The 26,805-nt window shown below is 34.8% G+C and overlaps 1 protein-coding gene across 9 annotated transcripts in view; it reads left to right on the top strand.

The window, feature by feature from the left end:
- The window catches only part of CEP128 (centrosomal protein 128), a 104,165-nt gene that overhangs the window by 62,691 nt on the left and 14,669 nt on the right, over positions 1-26,805 (top strand). For all 9 annotated transcript variants that reach the window (XM_085225432.1, XM_085225428.1, XM_085225434.1 and 6 more), the window contains 5 exons: positions 4,555-4,604; positions 9,865-9,888; positions 19,199-19,276; positions 22,929-23,042; positions 26,253-26,376. In XM_085225432.1, the coding sequence (XP_085081558.1) occupies positions 4,555-4,604; positions 9,865-9,888; positions 19,199-19,276; positions 22,929-23,042; positions 26,253-26,376 (390 nt within the window). The remainder of the gene's footprint in view (positions 1-4,554; positions 4,605-9,864; positions 9,889-19,198; positions 19,277-22,928; positions 23,043-26,252; positions 26,377-26,805) is intronic.

Here is a 26,805-nt window from a genome sequence, read left to right as displayed (position 1 = left end):
CAGGTGAAAAAAAAAACAAAACCCAATCAAATACAGTGACCATTGAGTTTGGCCATGACTACTACTAACCTTCTGAATATAATTCCAAAGAAAATATAAGTTTTTCTTCCTGCTTTATCTTCATTCACAAGTTAAAAAATATATCACCATAATTGTTTTGTTCTTCAATTCAGTGTTTTTAAAAATGTGCAATAATTAAATGAAATAAGGATTTTTTGCATTAAAAAACCCTCTATGTTCATGAACAGTGCGCTGTTGGAAAGGCTGTTAAAAAATCACTTAAATTTTAAGAAATTTTTTTAATTTATTATTACTGTAATATGTACTGTAGATGTGCTAAAATAATTTATGATCTGAAGACTGCACAGGCTAAATACTGAGAAAAGGGGAAAGTATGATAGGTGAAATACTGTAGTTCAGAGATGTGGAGAATCTAGTAGGAGCATGATATTTCATTTTCATTCTGTCTACCTTTTATTTGTACTTATAGGTTTAATATAAATCTAAATAATAAATATGAATATGATGGGGATGAACTAGCAGAATGGCAATACTTTATATTTTAGAGGTACTCTTTTATATTCAAGTGATACAGTTTCCCATTTAAAAGGATATCTCAGGATTATACAAGCACATTAGGGAATGCTTTAAATTTATGGGCCTTGTTCTTTACTAGCAAAAATTAAGTTTCTAATAAAAATGTATTTCTGTATAGTTCTTTTAAGATGATGTTTTTATATAGAAATTCCCTTAGTGGCTTACATGCACTATTTCAATTAGTCATGTGAAGCGAGTCTCAATACTGTTTTATGTCTCAGGTGTAATTAGTGCCAGGATGATTTGTAGTGTTCAGCTTGGCTGCACGAATGTCCAGACTTGCTGAAACAACTTCTATTATCCAGTGTTCCTGGACCTGCGTCAGGATACTGTGAAGCCATTCACCAGAACCATGCTAACACAGGTACAGGGCAAAACTGCAGATCTGTCTGGACAAGTGATAAGCAAAATTTTTCACAATACATACATTTAAAGTAATTCACCTAGAAATAGCTTAATTCACCCCCTCCAAAAATAGTGCCTTAATGTCAGAATCATTATGTGAAGACCTTGTAAGTGGCATAATATATGATTAAACTTTGATGTGTAAGTATAGTCAAGATAAGTAAATTCTTAGTTGAGGAAAAACTGGTTTATGCAGGTGCTTGAAAATTCCCTCACGCTTGATGGAAATCTGCTTGGCTGCCTTGTGCACCTGCAGGAATGTTGCAGTATCTGTTCAGCAGCTCTCTGAGCAATGTATCTGAATGATGATTGAAAACCACAGTTTGTGTATTTGAAGTAAAAATGATTAGAAGGGTGTGAAATAAATCTACTGCAAATTCTGATAAAAGCAATTTTAAAAGATATCCAATTAAGTGATTTCTCAAGAGCTTGTCCATAAGTCTGTGAAACATGAAGTACAAATTGTCAAGGTTGCAAACCTGGAGAGATCAAAAATAATTTCTTTACTAATGTATAACAAATTCCTGAGGTGTTTTATGGAAGAGCTCATTTTAGCTTGATGGAACAAAAATATGTGTTGGCACTATTCTCTAAACTGCTGTTATTTTCTTACAATAACCTAGATTCCTTGTTCTAGTGCCACAGCATAGAAGTATTGAGATTACCCTTTGAGTAACATAATTATGCAAGGCTTGCGTAATGGCCTTCCTCACTGACTGACCCACTAATGTTGAAGTCTGTTTTTTTAAAACATGCAGTTATATTCTTTTAAATATGGAGCTTTTTAAAAATGCTTAACGTTATATTTGGAAAGTTTTTATTTTTCAAATAAAATTATAGTTTAATTAGGTAGCTAATTACATACTTTCCATTTCACAGGTGGTAGAACTAATGCAGAGAATCAAATTCCCAATATACAATATATATGTTCCTATTATTATTACATCAGAGATAAATTTTATTCAGGGAAATTAGTGGTGAGATTCATTTTGAAATTGCTATCTAAACAGAGATGGCTACATTTAAGCTACTTGGCTGAACTCCCATTACAGTCAGTCAAAATCTAGTGGGACTTAGGAAGCTATTCTGCCAACCACAGTGTCTCATGGACAGATGTTTTTTAGTGCTGTATGAATTTCCGTACAGCTTTCTGTGTTATCTGTAGCTTTTTCAGAGGGCTGAGACTATCTTACTTAGCTTACAGTATCTTAGCTATGTATCAGAAACTGAACTGAAGTGCAAATGTCAGCTTCAGAGTAAACAAGTCTTACACATTTGAGAGTCCTTTGTTTCTACAGCTATATGCTTGTGACTATGAGAAGAACTCATTTTGTGTTCATGTCGGTATTTGCGCCTTCTTTTTTGATGACAGAGATTGTGAATTGGCAGATACCAAATTATGATTTATTCAGTGTCTTTCTGAAATAAACCTCTGATTTTTAATTCAAATTGTCCAGTTCTTATAGATTCAATATCTTGTTTCCCAGCTTACTGCTCCCAGTGTAAGGGAGTTAAACTTCATTTTCTTTTTACGTTTTAGTCTAAGTTCTGAATAACAGCAAATCCTAACTTACTATAGAATATATTTAATAGCTTCTAGTTTAATATTTGCAAAATTTTGCAACGTGTTATGTTTCTATATCAGACTGTGAAAGGAGGTCATTGGTATGGAATATTTTAAATCGTAACTTTTGTATTTCCTGGAATTTTGATTGGATAAATCTGTGGTATAATGTCAGGGAACTAATCCTGTGTTCACTGATGCACCAGCTAAATGAGATATGAACTTTAGAAGATTTGTCATTTAACCATTGTTAATTCTGTAGAACTATACAAAAATATGATCCTTAAATTTCACACAGTATTCTGACAAGCTCTTGATTTTGAGTATTAATAATGCAACTAATATATATGTGATTTTTTGAATGATTTTAGCTTATAACTGATCATAGGATTTTGTGCTTCTTATTGAGCTAGAAATAAAAAATAGGAAACACGTTGATTAATATATTTATTTGTAAAAACCATTTCTCTCTTCTTTTTCCATTTTTGGGAAGAAATATTGATGCCTGAGGTAGCCTCTGTAATGCTTTTCCCTTACTGCTGATTATTCCAGACAATCTATAAATTGATGTTTGCTGTGCTCCATGAAAATGAAGATGTATTACTTAGAAACCTGTGGTTACCTTAGACCTCAAAGGGTAGTTATAACAGGATTGCTGAGAAATGTAGAAACTCATGGCGCAGAGCCACTGCCTTTAAGAAAGGAAGGTGTCATTAGAGAAACTGAGAGAGTGTTCACTGGATGAATTTAAGGAGCCTTCACTAGGGATAGTGATCATCTTTGTTATGTTATCTTTTTCTTATGGCACAACTCTTCTCTATCTTTTCACTCTAATGTTATTTTCTGAAATTGAATATCTAAAGCTTTTTTTTTTTTTGCATAAAAATTTAAATATGGGAAATATTTTGCAATTTGTAAAAAACTGAACTTTTGAGGTCAAGTAGGCAAAAATATTTTGTTCTTAAGAGTAGGCATATTTAAAAGAACGTTGAAGTATGCCACATTTTTAAGAGACTCTTTTGCAAAGCTGCTTAATATATGTTGCTTTAATTTAATCTATTCTTTGCTTTATCTTTGTTTTTTTTTTTTAGATGAAGCATTAAATGGAATCATGAGTTTTTATAGGAAACTTGTTTCTAAAATATATGGTCATAAATGGGAATTTTATAATGTAGGAATATATTATTAGTTAAATTACATCACCTTAAACCCATCTGCCCTTCTTGTGCAGAGTTTTATGAAGTATTCTGCAGGTCTGACAGTTTAGGCAGTGGTACAGTATAGGAAGTTCATTCTGAAGATAAATAATTTCAGATAAAGACCTTTCAAGTCTAGAAACTAGCAGAAGTTTCTTCAGTTTACCTTTTATAAAACTTATTTGAACCTATTTGAACCTATTTGAAAAGTAATATTCTTTTTGCTTAGACCAATAATGTCATTATGATGGAATGTCAAATGGTGCATTATAATTCAAATAAAGCTAAGCTGAGTATATGAATCTTTTTTGGTCAAGTGGAGAAATCTTCTATTTCACACACCCTTTACACATATGTGTTCCTCTTTTTTTTTTTTTTTTTTTTAGCTAGTATATGACATTAATTTTTACCAACTCAATTACAATACTGAAATATACTCAAGGAAATCATGCAAGGCTACCACTTTCCAAACCCACATTCAGAATTTGAAATTCTGCAGAGTGAATTTCTTCACTTTTAAAATTCAAATCTATATACTAAAAGATTGATTTAACTGTAGGGAAGTAAGTCTTGTAATTACTTAAACTATCATCTTTTGAGTGTTTATTAGTGCTCCCAACAGCTCATGCTTAAAAATAACTGTATCACTCATACATTTCATCAGTTAGTATAATCAGTTTAAAAGAGATGTTACACAAAACAAAACACCTCAGTGACTATTTTACGTGGTACCTTTTCTGTCAGGCTATAAGAAAGAAGGGGAATTTATGAGTTTCGTTTTTTATTTTACAGATCTACGAGAGAAGTTGCTCAGAAGAGAGGAAGAAATGGGAGCACTCCAGGTATACCTTTTATCTAATTAAAGAGCTACATTTTTTATTGCCCTTGAAATTAATAAGCTGTGTCTGGTATCTTAAATTCAGCATGGGAAATGCATGTGACCAAACAAAGATCTGATAGCTAATAAAACTCACAATTTAGTTTTTCCACATATTTAAATTGCACATTAGAAAAGATTAACGTTCTTAGCACTCTCCGATTAATAAATCTAGTCTTTCTGTGAAAAGAACGGTTCTTTTATGTCACAGCGTATGCTGAAGTTGTTCTGTTCTTACTGTCGGCTTCACTGAAACTACATGGAAATAGTTGTGGTACAACTCCACATACAGAATTGCAGAAATGCTTTAAATTCTACTTCATTGGTTGAGTTAGATTCTCTATGTATGTTGTTTTCTTCTGTATCTCCAGATAAAACTGTAAGTAAAATATTTGAGGTGTTTCAAACCTCTGAAACATTCAGTGTTCGTCATTACTTTTGTGAGAAAGAAAAGATTAGTTGAGGTTGATACAATATATTAAATTCTCATTGTATAGTAATACAATATATGAAATTCTCATTGTATAGCACCTATAACATTTACTTTACATTTGTGCTTTCACAGTGAGAGCCTAGTGTCAGCTTTGGAATAGTATTAAAGCATTACAGTCAAAGAAAACATATACTCCTTTGAAATGAAAATGTCTAGGAACGCAAAACCAAACTGGAATGTCTCAGTAGTGAGACTTGGGAAGTTATAAGGATAATACATGTTTTGTTCAGAATGCAGAGGGGAAAAAAAAAATTAACAAAAAATTAGAGCAAGCAATGCCCAGTGTAAGAAAGCTTATATACAGCGTGAAGAATATATCAGTGGAAAAGGATCCTGTAAGGTTAGTGGGAACAGAAATGTTATGAGGAAGCTAAATGACTGTTAAGGAAAATGAAATTATTTATTGACCTGAGTTTTGACCGTAGGAGTTTGAAGGTATGCTGACTCTGCTCATATAATAAATATAATGTGTTTTGAGGGCTAGAAATATCAAAAACTTAGTGTAGAAACAGCTTGATCCAGTAAAAAGAGACAAATTGCAAGACCCAAAAATTACACAACACACCAATCCAGCTGTTTCCTGCTCAAACAAAAAATTTGGCTTAGCTTTCTGGCAGCTCAAGTTCAACAGGGCTGAGAGCTTGTCTGCGCAAGCAGTTTACACAGGTGCATATCTAGTTACATCAATGTAAAACGATCGCCTTTCATGTGAAGCAATTCTGTATCTACTTTTCTGTGAAGCACTATAGTTGACAAATTGTTCTAATTATGTTCCTTCCAACTGAATAAGGAGTAACGTTATATTGGAGAAATGTTGCATCAAATGAATGTCTTGTGTGCATGTGTGTATTTCTGATAGTCTGTCAACTATGCCCTTCACTAACTGGCTATTCTGTTAAGGCGTGTCACTTGTACTGCTCTGCCTGCTCTATTTGTACTTGAGTGCTTCATAGCAGTTTTTAATTCTTCAAATGCACATACTTTCACAATCAACGTACTTAGCAAGAGCATCAATTATTTTTCTAGATAATAATTTGTCCAGAACCTTTAATATGTTTCAAAATGGTTCCAATCTGCTATGCTCCATTCTTTTATATTCTAATTTTATAGCAGTGGAATATTTACAGCTTTGCTAGGAAACAACTAAACATTCTGGGGCCCCCAACACAAGGAGGATGTAGAGCTGTTGGGGTAAGTCGAGAGGAGGTGATCAAAGGGCTTGAGCACCTCTCCTATGAAGAAAGGCTGAAGGAGTTTAGTTTGTTTAGCTTGCAGAAGAGTAGGCTCTGGGGAGACCTCATTGTGGCCTTCCAGTGCTTAAAGGGAGTGTATAGAAAAAAAAAAAATTTTTAATAGAAAAAATTTATTTTTTTTACCCAGGCATACAGTGGGAAGTGGAAATGATTTAAAACGAAGAGGAGATTTAGATTCAATAATAAGAGGAAAGTTTTTATCTGGGTTGGGGAGGTGCTGGAGCAGACTGCCCAGAGAAGCTGTGAATACCTTATACCTGAAAGGTGTTCAAGGCCAGACTGGATGGGACTCTGGCAGCCTGATGTAGTCTGTTGCAACCTGGCTCATGGCAGGCATTTGGAACTAGACGTTTTTTAAGATTCAGCCCAAACCATTATATGATCCAATTCTATAATCCCTATGCTATTGCACCTCAGTATATGAAGCATAGGAAGTGGAGGTGGGAGTTCCTCTAACTGTAGCGTTTCCTAAAGCTGAAACTTGCACTCTTGTAGACCAGATGGCATGGCTCCTTTTTTTTTTTCCCCTGAGTCCCAGTTCAGCAAAGCATATGTTTAGTCGGTAATGTATGAAAGCTTTAATTGAAGTAGACTGCTAGAAGGTAATTATTTCACATATTAATGACCACTAGTGTATAAAGAATACTCTTGCCCCAGAGGCTTACAGCCTTCTTGAATAAGATTCCTCAGATATTATGGCCTGACCAGTTCATTGCTGGAGATTGCTGATATCTTTTTGTATACGATTTCTAGGATCCCGTCTTAATAAGCATCTTACATATACAGAGAATTGTATGAAGAATATGAATTCTTTACTCTTTTTTTTTTTTTTTTTTTTTTTTTTTTTTCTTTGCAATCTAAATAGTCTCTATGTAAAACATATGTTCAGGAAACAGGTAGGCAGAAAGATTATCATTTATACTATGGACAAACAATTGCGAGTAGTCAGGTTATCGTGACTGAGAGTTATTTCTTCATACTTGAACCTTGAACACTGTCTGTAGTCATAGAAAAGCTAAAGGTGTAAGGAAAACTGAGAAATCAGTGCATAGCTGTGGGCAAATTATGATCAAGGATACCTTTAGGTTCTTTGCAATATCTCTGCATCAGTTACCTAGAATATTACCCAGAGTTAGAGATGTGGTTTTCATTGTATTTTTAATTTACTCATTTTTGAGGGGATTTTAATGAAGCTTAACAGGTTCTAAATAAATAGAATTCATTTTGCTCCCAGTGAAGATTTCCTTTTGAGGAAGCAATATATTTACAGTTACCTAAGGATCCAGAAAATAACCAATATTTCTCATTCAAATACAGAGAAGTAAAATTAGTGCTTCTGCAATGCCCTCAGCTGACAGTGAGAAAGGAACACTTTTATGAAGATTCTTAGGCGTGCAGTTTTCGCGTTGTCTTTTACTTAGGGAATATGTTGGATTGAAACTTAGCATGGCAAAGGCAAAATAATACTTCATAAAGTGGAATATATGAATCTTTATATATTTCAATACAAACTACACTATGGTCTTGTATTATGTGGTGAGGATTGAGTGTTTCTGTAAATATATGCTGTTCTTTGATATGAGGGTTATGAGGTCAGAGGCTGATGCAAGAATACATCACTGTATTCTTGGTTTTGCGTCTTGAAGTGATTTCATATTTTTTATTAGAGTTTCTGCATTATATGCAAATTTGGGTGAGTTTATGTAATTAGATATGAAAATATCAATGCTCTCATTACACGTTGCTCACTCTGTTGTTACATGTACTCTCATATTCATAATTTTTTTTTTCTGAGGAGGAGTCTGGAACATTTTCAATATTCTCACTTTCAAATAACCTCACTTCTTTTATTATCTCATTCGAGGTTAAGGCCTCCGATTTTAAAGTTTTCACCTTCCTTTTTGTGCAAGTTGTTCCATGGTACAAACTAAGGCTTTTTTGAAAATATTGTAATATGCATGATTGCAATATTCAACTACATGCATGTTCTCCGTGAAAACAATTGCAAGCCATTTTAATTTGCTTGGAATTAGTGACGCACAAATATAAAAAATTTGAAAACAAAATAATCTTAATTTGCACATATAAATATATTGATAATGCATAAATAATCTGTGGTAGATTTCCAAATACATTACATGGTGGTTTAGAAAATGTGCTGAGATTCTAAGGATTTACTCAGTTTTTAGAATTTTGGCAGCCTTGAGTCATTTTGAAATCTAAATTTATTCTATCACTTGAATCATCCTAATTATGCCATGCTGATTCTAAGACTTTATTATTCAGCTAGTCCTTCTTAACTGAAAACATTTGTATCTGATCTGCTGTTTACTGTCACCACAAATTTGAGATCTGTAAATGCCAGTTTTTTTTTTACAGTAATTAGTTTGTTTCTTTTTCCCCCAGAATCTTTAAATAAATGTTTGCAATGCCCAGTGTGTTTTTATGAAGAAACGGACATCTCAAAATAAGTTATATTTAGTTTTTTGTATAATATTTTATCATAATTTTTTGTCTGTCTTGAGATGTCTTGGGAATAAATCCAGGTTATTGTAATAATTTTCACTTGTTAGGAGGAAAATAACAGGAAAATTGTAAGAATTCTTAACTTAATCCACGCAGAAAGTTTAAAAAAAAAAAAAGTCTCCTATACTTTCATAAGGTAATATTTTTAAAAAGTTTGGATTCTTGTGATGTTTTAATGGTCACATTTTCAACTGAATTGTCAGGTGAGCTCAACTAAACACCTAAATGTATTTATTCTCAAATTCCTTAAAATACAATATTTAGTCAGGACATAATGACAGAATGCATTATCTTGATTTTAATAGCTTAATATCTCTCAAAGATATTTTTCAATGGGAAACAATGTTAAAATATACATAAGTTCTATCTTCTGCATATTTTGTGCTAAAGCTGACACAAACTCATTTTACTTTTGTTTTTGTCTGATATTAGGCTTTATTTAATCAGTAACAAGATGTTGTTAGTTGTTCTTCAAAGCAATTTCTGGTAATGGAATAATGCTCTGGAATTTATATTTTACTTTTCTAAATAAATACTTTAAAGAAAACTAAAGAAAATTAAAATAGATGCTACTGTGGCATAAACTCCAAAGCATTCTAGATTTACAGCCACACATGATCAGAAAGGAAAGCCAAACTCTGGGATGTGTAAGTAAAATCTACAATATTGAAAATCTAGCTGTTTTTTTAAACTCTACAATTTGAAAAAATATATATTGGTGTAAATTAATTTTGTTCAAATTCTTCTTTTCTGGGAAAGTTGCTTATTAATTTCCTTTAGTGCAGAGTTTTAAGTGAGATAGTTTGATAAATGGGTCAGAGGTTGAGTTAGATATAGCAGTTTCTCTATAAGTGACAATTTCATGAAAAATAAAAGAAGCATTTCATTCTTGTTCAACTTATATTTCATTTATATTCTTAGCTTTCTAACTTCCTGTTCTACTTTATTTGTAGGAACGAATTATGTCCTTAGAAAAGGTAAGTTTCTTAAATTTATTTTCAGACCAATCGTAACGAGACTACTTGATGATTCAAAATCTAATTTTTATGTATTTTTTTAAAAAAGGTTGCCATTTGGGTTTTTTATTGCCATTGAAGACACATATTTTTGCACTGCACTTTTCTATTTAGGTTTTCATTACAGTATTTGAGCACCAGTTATATAAAATTTAATGTAGTATACTTTTCTGTATAGTTCATTTCACATTTGTCAGGAGTTAATGCTCAAAGTGAGAGTCCTGATGCTTCACATAATGCTGTGTGAATTAATTCTATTCAGGAGAGTTTCTTAATCATGGTTTACTTTCATGACAATTAGGCGAGCTTGTATACTTTGCCATGAGTGTACAAACAATTTGTCATGAACTGAGGTAAGCTGCCTGGTGAACTATGTCACAGTCTTTGTCAGTTCCCTCCACCTTGGTAGAGACTGAGAAATTTTATTGGAAATCAACCAGTTATTCCAGTGAATACATGCCTTATATATGCTTTGATAGTAAGAAAACTCGTTGTTTTCAGTAGAGAACCCAAAAAAGAGGGTATCACCTGCATAGATTATTTGGATTGGACTTTTCTGGGTGTTATTTGGCTTTTTGTTGTAATGTCATAAATTCAGAATAACTCCATTAATGTTGTAAGTATTCTGCAAGATTGTTTTTTTGACTGAAATTTCCTTTCCAGTATGAACATCTACGTGTTTCAATTTAAGTCATATTTTATGTTAATGAAAGGCTTTGAATAACAGTAGAACAAATTTCTGTTTGCACACACTAGGCAATGTGAAAGCTCCTAGATTCCTTTACTGTAGTAGCAGGCTCAAAGTTGCATCAGTTTTCTGATTTTTCACCCATTTTAGATGAAGAATTGAAAGTGTGACAGTGCCCAATGCAGAGAGATTACATGACTACCTGACACTGTCCACGTTCAGGCTCTTTTTCTTTCTTTCTGTGTGGCTTCTATCAATAAGCAAACTCTGCAAGTTGCTCTTGTGATTATTTCATGGCTGTCCCACTTTGCATGCATGAATATTTAGTAATTTTTAAAATCTAAGGGTTAATACTTCTGTCCTTGGTTTGCTTCTGTAGTGTCTTGCCAAGACTACCATTACATCAAAGGCCTTCTGATCCTCCCAGAACACAGCAGCTCTTTGATCTTATACAAATGCTTGGGAGAGGAGCTGCATCATCCTGCCTGCCTCTCCCTTTCCTTTCCTTTCATCAGTGAGCCAGTGTGTCACTTCCTTTCACTGGGGGTACAGAACTTTCCCAAGGGTCTCCAGTTCCTTCTGCTCACTCCCACCAGTAACTTTTGCTGCTCATAGCCAGGTGCATCTTTTCTCCTGATGCTCTCCTTACCTTCTTCCTTGCTGCTGTCTGCTCTCCTCTGATGTGGCTGTTCCACTTACTACTTAGCCATTCTCTGCTCCCGCTCTTTGATGTTTTACTTATTCTTTTCTTTTTTTTTTTTCCATTAAAATCGCCACCTTTAATTTTTCTTCACTAGCATTGGAATCAAAAATAGTGGAATTCACATCTTTCTAACTTACATATTCCAATTAGTCTGCACAAATTCCACAAACTAAAGATGTATGTGTATATTTCTAACATTACCTTCTTATCACTCTTCCCTCAGAAACTGATATAATTATTTTTAAAATGACTCTTTACTAAAACTGTTTTTCACTATTTTGAAAAAAATGAGTTACTAAATTAATTTAAGGCATAATGTTGGAAAGAATATACTTGTGTTGAGACTGAATACAAAAATTGCATATAAGCACGATCAGAATATCTTAATGTATATTTTTAAACAAATGTTTGAAATATTGGTTTATGTATTAATTGCTAAAGTTCCTTAAAGAAAGAAACACTGCAAAATGTGGATAATTCTGTAAACTTTATTAAACTGCTCTGTTCTTGGAAGTCAGGATGAGTTGTTTCATATTTACTGACCCTCTCCTGTTTCATATTTACTTATAAATAGCTATTGTGCGTGGTTTGCAATTTGATCTAATAACTTTATAGTCTGCCGTGGTATTAATAATATAATACTTCACAGAATCATGAAACAGTTGAGGTTGGAAGAGGTCTCTGGAGGTCACTTTGCCCAGCCATTGGTCAAGGGACTTTTGAAAATCTCCCAGGAGAAAGCTCTACAACTCTTTTCTCTTGGAAATCTGTGCCAGTGCTTAGCCACCCATAAAGTACAGAATTGCTTCTTGATGGTCAGACAATTTCTGGTGTTCCAATTTGTACCCATTACCTCTTGTCTTGTAACTGGGCACTACTGAAAAGAACCTCACTCCATCTTCTTTACACCCTTCCTGTAGATATTTGTACACATTGATGATATCCCTCCTGAGCTTTCCCTTTCCTGGGCTGAACAGTCCCAACTCTCTCAGCCTTTCTTCATAGGAGAGATGCTTCAGTCTAGTCCCTTAAACAATGTTATTTGCTCTTTGCTGGACTCTTTATGGTATGTCCATGTCTCTGATGTAGAACTGGACTCAGCACTCTAGATGTGTCTCATCAGTGCTGAGTGTAGGGGATGGATCATGTCATTTATTTAAGAGATGCATGGACATGACACTAAGATTAACGATGGAACTCAGTAGGTCAGATTGACAGTGGACTTGATGAGCTTGAAGGTCTTCTCCAACATAAATTTTCTATTTCTACTCTTATCCCTATTCTTATTTTTATTCCTCTTCAATTATTCCTATTCTTTTATTCCTATTCCTATTCTGACTAACCTGCTCGCAACACTTTTCCTAAAATAGCCCTTAGAATCTCTGGACAGAGAGCTCCTTTTGGTATTGTGAAGTTACTGTAACATTTTCTACATATGAAAAATATTGAATAGTTTTGCCATATTTAGGTAAAACAAAATAAGCTTGATTTTCTATTGGAGAAAATAAAAATCTTTATTATGAGACACTAATTTTTTTAGATATTGGAAGTTATTTCTTTTAGTTTACCGATGAGTGTTGATATGCAGTGGTTGTCACTAAAGATATTTTTAACATAGTGCAAATATATATGCAAGTAGGTATAATTTTAAAGAGAGACTTGTGTATTCTATTTTAAAATGTTGACCTTTCACGATGAATTCTTCTTCAGAATATATGATCTTTATTATGTGATAAGATAGAAATTAGGTGGAATAGCATGCATTCTCTCATCTGATATATGACAAAACAAATTGAAATTATGATTGACTACAGACTGTTGAATAGAATGTTTCTAATATTCTGCTAATTCCTTCACTTTAGATTTGAATTTTTTAATATTCTGTCAAATTGTAACCTTAGGAATATAGGCATTAATTAGAACTGCCTGTGTTACCATAGTTGATGTGTGTTTTTTTTCTGTCATTGTCGTTCAACTTTTGATTAAAATGAGGAAATCTGTAAGCCAAATTCCTATTTTTCCTATTCTGACACTAATTTGGTTAAAACACTTCTTTGTAATTCATTTTTTCTCAGCTGTAAGAGAGAACGCTATTTCTTCTTTCCTATGAGGGCTGTGTGATTTAATTTTTTGTAATGCATTCAGAAAGGCTTAATGAAATAATATTAGTGACAAAAAAATTAAATTACATGTAAATTTACATGTCTAGCCTGCAAAGCTTCAGAAAATTGAAGTTACCATTTCGAATGACAAGGAAGCCTTTTTACCTTTTAAGAATTTGTACCTACTAACATTACGTTACACCTACTGCCTCTTGAGCTATATTTTTTTTAATTTCCTGTAATGATTCCTGGGTGTCTTTTGATAAAATCTTAATAAATGATAAGGAAGTGATTCTCAGAAACGTTTTTTGTTTACCCCTGGTAGTACTTAGAATGCTGGTTGATGATTCACAGAGATCTGGCATGCCAAAAGGTTTCACTCACTACCTCCTCCAGATTTCCAGCTGCTAGTATGCATCAAACAACTGAAAATTCATGAAATACTTTCCTAATACTTTTCCATGTAAACAATTCCTGTAGTTACCATAGGGATGATGAGTGATCATGAATGTGAAAAGTCATGGTCCTTGTTCCTGTGAATGGGAAAGGAAACATCCATGAAGCTGTCTTAATTAAAATGTTGCCCACCCTCTGCAAAAACATCTGGAGTCTGAATTGAAAGTTCAGTTAGTTTGACATTTGCAATGCTTTCTTAATAAAGATATGCTGGTTTTGATTAGTATAAGTACAGTTTTTGCTTAGAAAATCTTAGGACTTTGAACCTCAATGAAACAATGTGGTTTAATGAAAACCAATTGAACTTGCATGTTGTATAACCGGGTTTTATGTTTATCTTTATAAAGGTAAATTTATTTCTTAATGTGCTGAAATCACCAAAACAATGGAATAGTTAAGAAGTAATAAAATGCTACAAAATATATATTTTCCTCTGTATGGAAGATATTCTAGGTCACAGAATGTCCCAGTTAGAGTGAAATTTTCCTGGCATATAGAGGTCAACAATGAATCTAGGAGCTCTTAAAGAAAACAACACTTTGCGTTAAAAGATCATAGGATGTATGATCAGTATACTGCTGGAGATGGAAGCTGACAATACACAGTTTTGTAGATCAACAAGAAATCAAAAGATATCTTTAAGCATGCTGGAAACATTCTACTCTTGCTATTTAGGTATTCAATTTGCAAAGTTGATTTAAGAATAAGATATCATAGGTCACCTTCAACATTCTTCATAGGTCATCTTCAACTTTCATCTGAATTGCATGTAATTCTCTGTTGAAATACATTACAGTCAGTTAAAATTACAGTTGCAGTTAATCTTTTTATGGATATTCTTTGGGGACTGGCTAAATGTTACTGAAGTCAGATCTAATATTCAAAATTATCTGTGTTATACAAATAGACATTTATTTTTACCTCAGAAAAGAAACTGACACTAACGTGAAAGTCAGTGAAGTTTGGTTTCTGGTTTGTGCTTGTGTTTTCAATATATGGACTATAAAGCTAAACTTTATAAGAACTATGCACAAATCTGCTTTGATTTATTTGAGTTTAGCATTGCAGCTTTGAGACTAAAAATAATACGTGTATCTGATCTTGATTTAGATCTGTCTCTTGAGACACTGTGCGACATTTGCATCAGTATAGGAGGAGGATTAGCTGTTCACATGCAGTTTAAATATAAAAGTGTTTGTATGGTGTCATGGAAAATGAGTAATTTGTTTTATTCTTCTTTAAGAATATAAAATGCTCCCTTTCAAAGCAAATAGCCTTTATTTTAAAAACACAAAGATAAATAGCACGCACTCTATGGTGGAGTCTGCTGTTGAATAAAATATGAATACAGCTTCACTCAGTACAATTGGTGTTCCTCTTATCAGTACAATCAGTGCACTATATCAGTACCTTCTGTTCCCCTTTAAATAATGAGCAGACAGATGCATTTGCTTTCTTTAGGATTGTTTGTATGTATTAGGGCATATAGCTTTCCAGTTTCTTGGAAAAAAGTTAACAATGCTTAATTGCCTTCTGTGTCAGGTGCATCCAATATCCTTTTTTACATTTTATCTTGTGTGGCTAAATCCATCTCTCTTAATAGAATAGAGTGTAGTCATTAATGATACAAGTGTGGCATTTAATCCACGCTGAAGAGATTGCTGTGTTTCACTAAATTGCTGGACAAATTTCTGTGGGCCAGCTAACAGCTGTTTCATTACCTCTCCCTCTCATTTTTCAACATGTTATTTTGTTGCCACCTTCTTCATCCAAGTTCCCCTAAAAAATATTGATCTTTTTTCTGTTTTTGTTTGTTCATTGCCACAGTTCTGTTCATTAGTTTTATGAAAAAGGAACATATTTCTACCTCAGAATGCACTATTGTATGTTATTCTGATCATAGAATTGCTCAGGTTGGAAAAGACCCTCAAGATCATCAAGTATTTTAGAATGTAAATGTAGGCAAAGTACTACAATGACCAAAATATAATGCTTAGGGAATTGTGTATGTACAGGAGCAGCATGTATTTTATTTTCAGTCATTTGGTCAGATTGCAGCCATTCAAAGGTCAGCGAGGCTTCTTAGTCATGAACAGACACAAATTCTTTCAAAACTGATATAAACGTTTCTATCAGGTGATTTGTGATTTTAAGCAAATTGGTCATTTCTCCCTTCAGATATCTACCTTCTTTGTTGAAGAATCCTGCTCTATGAATGTTTCTATTTATTTGCTCCTTGCATGGAAAACGTATTCAATAATTTTGGTCATCCTTGTTGCTCTTCTCTAAGCTTTCTCCTTATCTGTTTCTCTTCTGACACAAATTCCCACTTGCTGTAGGCAGGATGTTGCAAGCACACTGTGAATTAATAATTTGCAATCATTATGTTCTCTGGCTTTTTTATTTCTTATTTTTTTCTTTTTAATTATGATCAGTGTTGATTTATCTTTTCTGATAGTTATTAAGCACTGAATTAGCAAATTATTGTAACTGTGTATCATTTTCCTTATGATCTGGATCATGATCAGTAGCGGTTAGCTCAAAGCCAATTATTTTATAGGAATCCAAAAAAACTATCAGAAATTCAAGCTGCATTTATTGTCCCTTATCCACTATTGATAAGACCCAGAAACTAAGCACCGAGTATGCACATAACACAAAGGTTGATCTTCTTCTGCTTTCCAGATGAGAATTAATAAAGTAACAATAGTTTCACATTTCTAATGGGAGCAAGCTGAGGCACAACTAAATTTTTTCACAAGTAGTATGTGAAATAGAGGGGATGTACTTAGGAGGTACTTAGAAAGAACAAATGATGAGCATCCTCCTTCACTTAATGGCAGTGTTGACACTGGGTCTTGGCACAGAAATTTTGAGAAGGAGCTGAATATTGAATGGCTTAAGGCATGGACTTACGCTTATGGCCTGAGTTCCTTTCATGATATGAGTAGATCGCAGCTTAAAATAAAAATATTCTGGTTGGAAAAGGAATATTCTATAAATTGAAAGTATTTCATTGGATCCTGAGGCACCACTACATTAAATGTGTCCTGTGTCCCCTACAGTTTTATTTCAACTTTGTATCACATACCTAATGTTTGTTTTCCTACAGTTCACAAGTAAAATCTTTCAGCAAAATTATTTACGATTTAATTTGGTGCTGGACCAAGAAAAGATGCGGAGTTCTATTATAGTTTTGTTGTTGTTTCCCTGTGAGGAAGAAGCGTGTTTCTGAAGGACTAGGGGAATTGCTGTTTGAATCAAAAACTTCACAGACTGTCTGTCAGATCTGTGTGATACCAGGAATAACTGCTGAATGCTGTGAATCAGTATTTTAATTCACTTATATTTAAGATTATATTTCATGAGAGCAGGCAGAGATTTTTATTGCTTCAAGTCTGTTGTCTCTCCTGTATTTCCCAGCCTTAAAAGTGCACATGCAGGCCAGTACCAGGGGCTGCTTGGGGAAGAAGCAGCATTACAGTTCATCATAAGTTAATGGAGTTGAAAACCAATGCTTTGATGAACATAAGTAAATGAATCATGAAATATGAATTATAACTTCCTTTCTGTTGTAGAAGTCATACTTACAAGAGGAAAACATTAGAGTGATAGATACCTCTAGGCAACTTTACTTTGAAGTGGAGAGGTATAGTAACATTTGAGAAAAAGGTATTTTACAACTATAAAAATAATTATGTGCTATAATCTGTGAAAACACATCAATGCTCTATTTAGTCCTCCGGTCTGATTGCACCATTTTAAACACTCATTGTTTATACATATGTGAAAGTTCTGTAATTCCTTTCCAGTAAAGAACAAGGTATGTTACAGGAAACACAATATTATTCTCCTTAAGATCTCTCTAGATTAGTTTTGTAAGCTATGGAAAAAAAAAAAGAAAAAAGAAAAAAAAAACAAACCTAGCTGATTGCAAATTGTCACATATTAAAATACAGAATTTCTTATGAAGATTAAAAAAAATATGGTTTTCATCTAAGTACAGCTAGCCAAATGGAAAATCTACTAATCAATTCATGTGAGAAAGAAGGGTGTACTATTTTCTTGTTACAAGTAATAACCTTTATTAGTTCTGACTTTAAAATTTTGTGGATTTGAATTGCCCTGCTTTCTTCACTAGAGATTGGCACAAGTATGCACTTTCCTGTCCCTACAGGGTTTTTTCATCATTTGTCAAAATCAGATGTCAGCTTTGCAAATAAAGACTTACACTGGATTTTCTCAGTGCTGCCTATGTCGGGAAGTGGTTTACTTATCTTCCAGGCGTGTCTTCATATATTCATTCTTACATAATTCCTGTACAGTTTTTTAAAAACTAAGATGTTAAATTATTGCTTTAGTATAAATGAAAAAGTCATTATGTTCATACCTAGATAATTTCTACCTTACTTTCCCTCTCATTTGTATTTTCTTGTTCTGACGAAATGTATAAGGCTTCTTTGCTTTACTCTGTTTCACTTCTGACAATTCTTCCTGTGATTCTTAAAATCTTAAAAATCCTTTCTGGTCAATCCTTTTTTTTTTCCCATTTGGTAGACTCCTTTTTTACTCTTTATATTATTCTTGAAGAAGCTATTTGTCCAGCCCTTGCAAAACTTGTTCTTCTTAGCTATGATAACCGAGTTCTTTGACTCTAGTGTATTCTTATTCTGTTATACGTTGTGTAAAGAATAAAATCTAATCTGAAACAAGAGACAGATTCTAGACTTCATCTTCTTGATAAGCCAGGTGTACATCTTTGTTTTTTCTCCTACTGAGTCTTCCATTCCTGGTTCAGAATTTAACAATGGGGTGAGAACCCTTTTTTAGCTAAGCATGCAGTGGAAGGATAAAAAATATTTCCTGGAAGGTGAGAAGCCCCATTAGTCTCATAAATAAAAAGAACCCAGATTTCTGTAGAACTGATTTAGCCAGGTGATTATTTAATAGAAATAAATCCTAATATCTTTTTCCAGTATCACTTTTGGTCTAATTAAGCTAAATAATTAGTAAAACAGAGAAATCTCTGTCTTATATCAACAGTCTAATATAGTTTATATTAAGACTGTGTATTGGCTTCAGGTTCAGTTTTGTGAAACATTGCAGAGAGAAGATGAAAAGAGACTGATTATTCATTCTTATGTGTACAAGCCAGCATGTAATTAAGCTAACAAGTACTACACTTTTCATGTACTATTTTATAGTAATTTGAAAAATTGCTTATAAATTATGGTAGCAATGGCATGTTTAGTTCGTTAGTTAGTTAGTGTTGATTATTTATTTATTTATTTTTAATGTTTTCTCTTGTGTTCTTTTCTTTAGAGTACTCGAGTAGCTTTAGACCATCTGGAGTCTGTTCCTGAGAAACTGAGCCTCTTAGAAGATTTCAAAGATATTGGGGTGAGAAGGACTTAACTTGACTCTTTTAGTAGTTCTAAATTACTTCAATTAACTAACGTTAACCCCATATGTATAGATAAATCAGTTAATAAGATACATAAAATTACATATGACAAAAACGTACAGTAAGCCATTTTTCTGTTATGTTAATGTAGCTTTACTCAGGCCATGAATTTAGTACTAAGTAGTAATACAGCTGAGGTGTTCCATAATGCAAGCAACTACTGACTATGTGTAGGTTGCTCAGAAAGTAATGCTAATTATTTCCATGGAAACTGCAACAGATACAAAGAGCACAATAACACTGTTTGATAGAGCAGATTCTCGGCTACAAAGCAGTATTTTTCAATGTAGTCACCACCACTAGATGTGCATTTTTGCCAGCAATAAACAAGAGCCTGCACGCAGTGCTCATCAGGGGAAGTGACCCACTATTTCACAGTTGCCATGATGGGCTGTTGCTAGGAAAATACTGTCCATGCAATATTTCATGTTTCACCTACCCAAACATATGGAAGTCAGAATATGCCAAATCCAGAGTGTACAGTGATCATGGTAGGACTCTCCAGACAAGAACGTGCTGTATGGTCTTCAAACTGATATAGAGCCTGTTCTTTTCATGTTGCAAGAAAAAGGTTGTCACTTTCACAGAATCACAGAATCATGGAATTGTAGGGGTTGGAAGGGACCTCTAGAGATTATCGAGACCAACCCCCCTGCCAAAGCAGGTTCCCTACACCAGGTCGCACAGGTAGGCATCCAGGCGAGACTTGAATATCTCCAGAGAAGGAGACTCCACAACCTCCCTGGGCAGCCTGTTCCAGTGCTCCGTCACCCTCACCGTGAAGAAGTTCTTACGCACATTCGTGCGAAACTTCCTATGCTGCAGCTTATGTCTGTTTCCCCTCGTCCTGTCTCCACGTACCACTGAAAAGAGACTGGCCTCACCACTATGGCCGCCACACCTCAGATATTTATAAACCTGGATCAGGTCCCCTCTCAGTCGTCTTTTCTCAAGGCTAAACAGACCCAGTTCACTTAGCCTTTCTTCACAGGGGAGATGCTCCAGGCCCTTCACCATCTTTGTGGCCCTCCGCTGGACTCTTTCCAAGAGATCCCTGTCTTTTTTGTACTGGGGAGCCCAGAACTGGACACAGTACTCCAGATGAGGCCTTACCAGGGCAGAGTAGAGGGGGAAGATCACCTCCCTCGACCTGCTGGCCACGCTCTTGTTAATGCACCCCAGAATGCCATTGGCCTTTTTGGCCACGAGGGCACACTGCTGGCTCATGGCCAACCTGTCGTCCACCAGGACGCCCAGATCCCTCTCTGCAGAGCTCCTCTCCAGCAGCTCATCCCCCAGCCTGTATTGGTGCATGCAATTATTCCTCCCTAGGTGTAAGACCCTACACTTGCTTTTGTTGAACCTCATCTGGTTTCTTACTGCCCAGCTCTCCAGCCTGTCCAGGTCTCGCTGAATGGCAGCACAGCCTTCAGGCGTGTCTGCCAATCCTCCCAACTTCGTATCATCAGCAAACTTGCTGAGGGTGGCCACTATCCCCTCATCAAGGTCACTGATGAAGATGTTGAGCAAGACCGGACCCAGCACAGACCCCTGGGGGACACCACTGGTTACAGGTCTCCAGCCAGACTCTGCACCACCAACGACGACCCTCTGTGCTCTGCCAGTCAGCCAGTTCTCAACCCACCTCACTGTCCACTTGTCTATCCCACAGTTCCTCAGCTTTGTTATAAGGATGTCGTGGAGACAGTATCAAATGCCTTTCTAAAATCAAGGTAGACTACATCTACTGCTCTTCCCCCATTCACCCAGCATGTGACAGCATCATAGAAGGCCACCAGGTTGGTCGAGCACGACCTCCCCTTGGTGAACCCATGCTGACTACTCCTGATAACCTCCTTTTCTCCCAGTTGTCTGGAGATGGTATCCAGCACAAGCTGTTCCATCACCTTTCCAGGGACGGAGGTGAGGCTGACAGGCCTATAATTATCCGGGTCTTCCTTCTTGCCCTTTTTGAAGACCGGAGTGACATTGGCTATCCTTCAGTCTGCAGGGACCTCCCCTGTTATCCAAAACCTCTCAAAAATGATGGAGAGCGGTTCGGCAATGACCTCCGCCAGCTCCCTCAGCACACGTGGATGCACCCCATCAGGTCCCATGGATTTGTGGACCTTAGTGCTACCTAGGCGCTCATGCACATCCTCTTTCCTGACTAAAGGGAAGTCTCCCATTCCCCAGACTCTCTCCCTAACCTCCAGGGTGTGGGAAACCTGAGGGAGTGCCTTTTCACTGGAGACGGAAGTAAAGAATACATTCAGTATCTCTGCCTTCTCAGAATAATTTCTCAGCATTTCTCTGGCCTAACTCTGGAAATTTGAGCTTCGTAGTGCAGTAGGAAGTTGATGGTTTGTCTGAATTCCAGGAAATCCAGAAGGATCACCCCTTTCTTATTGCAAAAGACAGTGCACATCACTTCACACCCTTACAGCTGCATCTTGAACTTTTCTTCTATGGGAAATTCACATGTTGCCCCTCCATGGACTGCTTTTTTGTCTCCAGCTAATAGTGGTGACACCGCATCTCATCACTGATAATAACGTGATTCAGGAAACTGTCACCTTTAGCTTCATGTCAATTCAATAGGTTGTGACAAACTTGCATACAATGTTTTTTCTGTTCCTCTGTGAGCATTTGTGTAACCCACTTGGCACAAACTTTGTGATATTCCAACATTAGCGCTATCATTTCCAAAAGACTGAAGACAATATTCAGCTCCATACACAGTTCTCTGATCAAATAAGCTAATTTCTGCTGAGATGCTGATTGACATGCTCTTTATTTCATGGTTTGGCAGCCGTGCATAGCTGTCTGGAATGAGGTTTGTCTTTCACTTCATTGTTGCCACTGCTGAAACACATCACCCATTGCCTCAGCTGTGTTCATACCCACTGTATGATCTCTAGACTTTCAGGAAGCATCCACAAATGTGAGCAGATGTAGTTTTCTTTCCTCATGAAGGAATTCCATGACACCCCTGTGCTTCACCTGCACTTCCATGTCATATGCCATTCTATCAGACTGCCCCTCTGCTGCCATCTGTTGCAGAGCAACAACATGTAATGGAATATTGGTGGGAAGATTCGACCTCTGTTGCCGTACCACCAACATCCACCTCTGACACTGTGGGCCAACATAATAAAATAAAAATCATTACTTTCAGAGCAAACTTCGAAATAGGTCAAAACCTAATTAGCAACTCAGAATATGTGTAGAGAGTGTTGCATTATGATATTCGTTAGAAGAGTTATTACTTAAAACATTTTTCTAAAAACCTGTAATTAATTTTTATACATTGCAAAATTCCTTTGTTAGAAGCTATGAAATTTTGAAAAGAGTTACCAGACAATCAATCACCAATTAAGGATTACTTTTTAATATTTAATATTAGTCTTTTATATGTAACATTGTACTTTCATATGGCCCTTGTATTTCAGCTTCTGAAAGTTAGTGATTTGCTAACCTGAACTGCCTGGAAAATCTGGATGATACCCATATATGCAGTAGTCAGCCAACTTTTACTAACTGATTTTCAAATTACAATATCATTTAGATATTTCAATGCATTTCTAGGAGTCCCATTGCAGAAGGGAGATGATTGAGGAGAGGTATACAAAGTATAAAGAAATAGTGACTTCTCTGCAGCAGCAGCTGGAAGGCTCAAAACAAAGAGTCCAACAATTCAAGGTAAGTGTACTATGCTTTGGTTTTGTGGTTGCTTTCAGTCAGCAACATAAGGTTATTTAACATATATTAACTCATGATGCAAACACAGACTAAAAATGTATGTGAATGTTGCTGTTTCTGTCCTGGAATAGTTAAGTTTTATGTAAATGCTTTAGTAATTGTAAAATTTGGTGACATTTTGTTATCTTTGTTATAAACTGAAATATTCCAAAAAATCTTAAAAATTCCATGGAAAAGCAAATCTGAATTTTACTGTTCTCAAGTTTTAGCTTGCCAAATTGTGTCCGCAGTTTTTTGATTGGTATGTTTGCTTTTCCCTTGTCCTTTTAGCTTGAAGAAGGCTATTGAATTTTTTTTTTTAAATTAATTTGTAGACTGCATATAGTGGTTTGTTGTTTTTTTTTTAGTACTTCATCTCTGTATTCTTTACAATCATGTCTATTTCATACATAAACAAAATTGAGGCAAACAGAGAAGTGATTTGCTAAAGGTAATGTTGAAATCCAAGTAGTGTAAGAAAGTAAGAAATAATGTTGTTCAAGTAGTGCTGAAATAAGTGTTCAGAATTGAGAACTGAGAATTTTCTGCTATTGCAATCAGGATTCATTGACAGTGTTAGGTGTGTCTCTTGGTAGTTGAGATCCCAATGTAGGATCATGCCCCATGTTACAAAGAAACTTCAAGCTGTTTGTGTTGCCACTTCCTCCACAGTGGTCTTCTTCTAAAATATGAACCTACCTAACAGTAGGTTTTCTAACAAGAGGAAAAGATAAAATATTTTAGCTGAACAAGTCGCTAAGACAACAGTGTGAAGCTACCTGAGCCATGTTCTTTTGTATGAAAAGAACAGCGCAGATTCACTTTCAGACTATTGCTAGTAATAGTCTGCAATTTCTGGAATTTCTATTGCCTTCACACAAGAGTTACTAATTCAGTGGCCATTGAAATCTGGAAAATATTGGAAAATCTAAGTGGAATGCAATCAACTTAGAACAGAATATAGTATTGCCCTAAACTGACTGAGCTTACTGATGCGATGTGTTCAAAATAAAAGGCTGATTCCAAAATGAGGTTTCCTCTTTCTTTAGACAAGAAGGAGCATTTAATGACTTCCTTTTAGTCAGTCCTAATTGTTTTTTTGCATGACGTACAGTCTTCTTTGCTGTCACAGCTGTTACAAATAGAACAGAATGTTCAAAAACAAGTAACAGACGGGCACTAATCTGATTGCAGTGATCAGGCTGGCTTAGTCTAAAAAATCCGTTTTTAATGCTTGCCTTTCTTACCCTCCCTTGGAACTGACTCAAATGCATTGTTGTTTCATTTTTTAAAAGTGTTTACTGTTAGTAGGGAGTCTCTAAAATTGATTGGTGAAAGAGTGTAGTCTGGAAGACATCAAAGTTCATTGTTTGTGATGGTTTTGATTCATACTCTATACATAGTGTTGTGTTTCTTCTGTGTAATGTTGACAGATATTTGGTAGATAATGTTGCTTGAGGACACTAATCTGAGAGAAGTATTAGCTAATCCCGTATCTAGCCTCTTTTCAATTTAAGGACCAAAAAAGGAAAACTATGTGAAAGTTGCCCTAAAAGCAGTTATTCTTCCATCTTTATGGTTACCTTTGTCCCCACTCCATCTTTCTACTTCTCAGTAGTCTTTTCAGGTGGCTGTGAAATACCTGTTTGCTTAGAATGCCAGCAAAATCATAATTCTCATTCCTATAGGTTAAAGTGTAATGTTTCAGCTAATAAAGGACGTCAGATGTTGAGGGTGATTTTTCAACTAATGAGCTAATCGTTAGTAGCTAAAGAAGAAATTAGGGAAAAAGGAAGTAAATATAACCAGTAATAATAAAATAAGGAGTAAAGAATACCAACTAATGCAAAAACAAAAGAAAAAGCTAGAAGAAACCTAAAGATTGTTATTTTGAACAGATTAAAATATTCTAGGACTGCTTCCCTGCTAAAAACAACTGACCACTTAATTAAATGCATATAAGTATAAAAAAAAAAGCATGTGAGAAAGATTCATTATGTAAAGGCAAATTTCTGTAAAGAAAAAGCAGTTTCTGGTGTACATGGTTTGCTTTTTTTTTTTAAAGCTCTACTCTAACAAAGCATTTCTGGAAGCAGAATGGAAAGACTAAATTTTTATTTTCTTTTAAAGTTGTTGTGCTGTGTACATTTTGTGTACTAAGTCTCTCATCAGCACATAGGGGGATTAATATGTGTAATTCCTATTTGTCATAATAGGAGTAAATATCTCTTCACTGATGGGACAAAAGCTTATTGTATCTCTAAATTAACATTAAAATTTATTTTGTTTCCTGTTCAGTTTTCAAATCTTAACATCAGTATTAACAGTAATTTGAAATCTGTTTTAATAAAATTCCCTTGGGGTGTTTATCATAAGAATTCAGAAGCAAAATTGTGTGGTTTATATAATGACGCATTTGTGCATTATTAACTTTTGTCATTTCAAGAAACTGAGTAATTAAGATACCAAAGCAAGCTTTCAATCTTATATTAGAAGCTATTGATTACAACTGTGGACTACCTGTTGCATTGGTAATAAAGATTTAAGTAGGTTTTTAAAAAATACCTTCTTTTCATAGCTTGCAAACCAAATGACTTTTCTCACTAAAAAGCTATGTTGTACAGGTCTAGCCATAGATATTAACATTGGACTTCAAACTTTATTAAATGGTTAAAAGAAAAAAAAATGAAAAAAAAACATCTTCAGGTACTTCGATATGAAAAATCAGTGAAGTTGGAGTTTCCTCAGAGGCACGGGAAAAGGATTTAAATTTTATTAGTAGTAAATTGTTGAACTTCAGTAAATTGATGTAGACCATTCATTGGTGGAAACTTCATTATTTGTAGATGTCTGTCTTGGCAATATGCTTTGCCTTGCACTGTGGATGTGAGGTAGATGGATAAAAGAACATTATTGCAACTGATGATAGTAACAACAACAGTCCTCAGTGGTTTTCTCAGCTGAAGATTTTCAAAGATTTTGCAGTGATAAAGCCTATTCTCTGCCTACAGAATTCATAAGCAAATATCTATTATAACACGTAGTTTGAGAATTCAAATCAGTATTCTCCAGAATGTGTGAAATCAGAGCATATATATGTGTAACTGCATGTATTTTATAAAATTTTACAGCTTAATGATATGAAATAGTGTTTTGTTTAATTGGTCATAGGATAGATGTAGCAGCCATGTGGAAATGGATGCTGAAATTTCTGGTATACAAGTGGCTGCTGCTTCTTCTAGTTGGCAAACTCAGAACAACTTTTCGTCCAGCTCACTGCTCTCAGATTCTAGTTGTAAGTATTGTTTCATGGGGAAAAAAAAAAAAATCCACAACAGGTAATATATTTTCCTCTTTTAAAGCTGTTTTACTTGAAAGAGTAAAAGTATTAACAAAAAGTGCTAGAACTTTCTGAAGAGTTCTTCTATATTTCAGCATTAGGTATCAGATGGAATATGAATAACTTTGTAACATCATAATTATACCTTTATTTTTAACTGGAAAATAAAATATGTATGTTTGTCAGCCAGATCTCTGCCAAAGAATTCGGTTTTACAATCTCTACGTGAGCAATCATGCATGTGTAAGCTGTGCATCTTCTCAGAGGCTAAAGATATGTTCTAAGTCTCATGACTGTGCAGCAGCTTACTAATTCACTAATTTTGAATTCACTAATTTTGCCTTTACTTCAAAAGTTTTTAACAATTCTTTCTAGTGCATGTGT

Source organism: Meleagris gallopavo, chromosome 5 (assembly GCF_905368555.1).
Source record: "Meleagris gallopavo chromosome 5, MGAL_WU_HG_1.1, whole genome shotgun sequence".
Classification (NCBI taxonomy): domain Eukaryota; kingdom Metazoa; phylum Chordata; class Aves; order Galliformes; family Phasianidae; genus Meleagris; species Meleagris gallopavo.
This window is presented reverse-complemented; position numbering and strand designations above follow the sequence as displayed.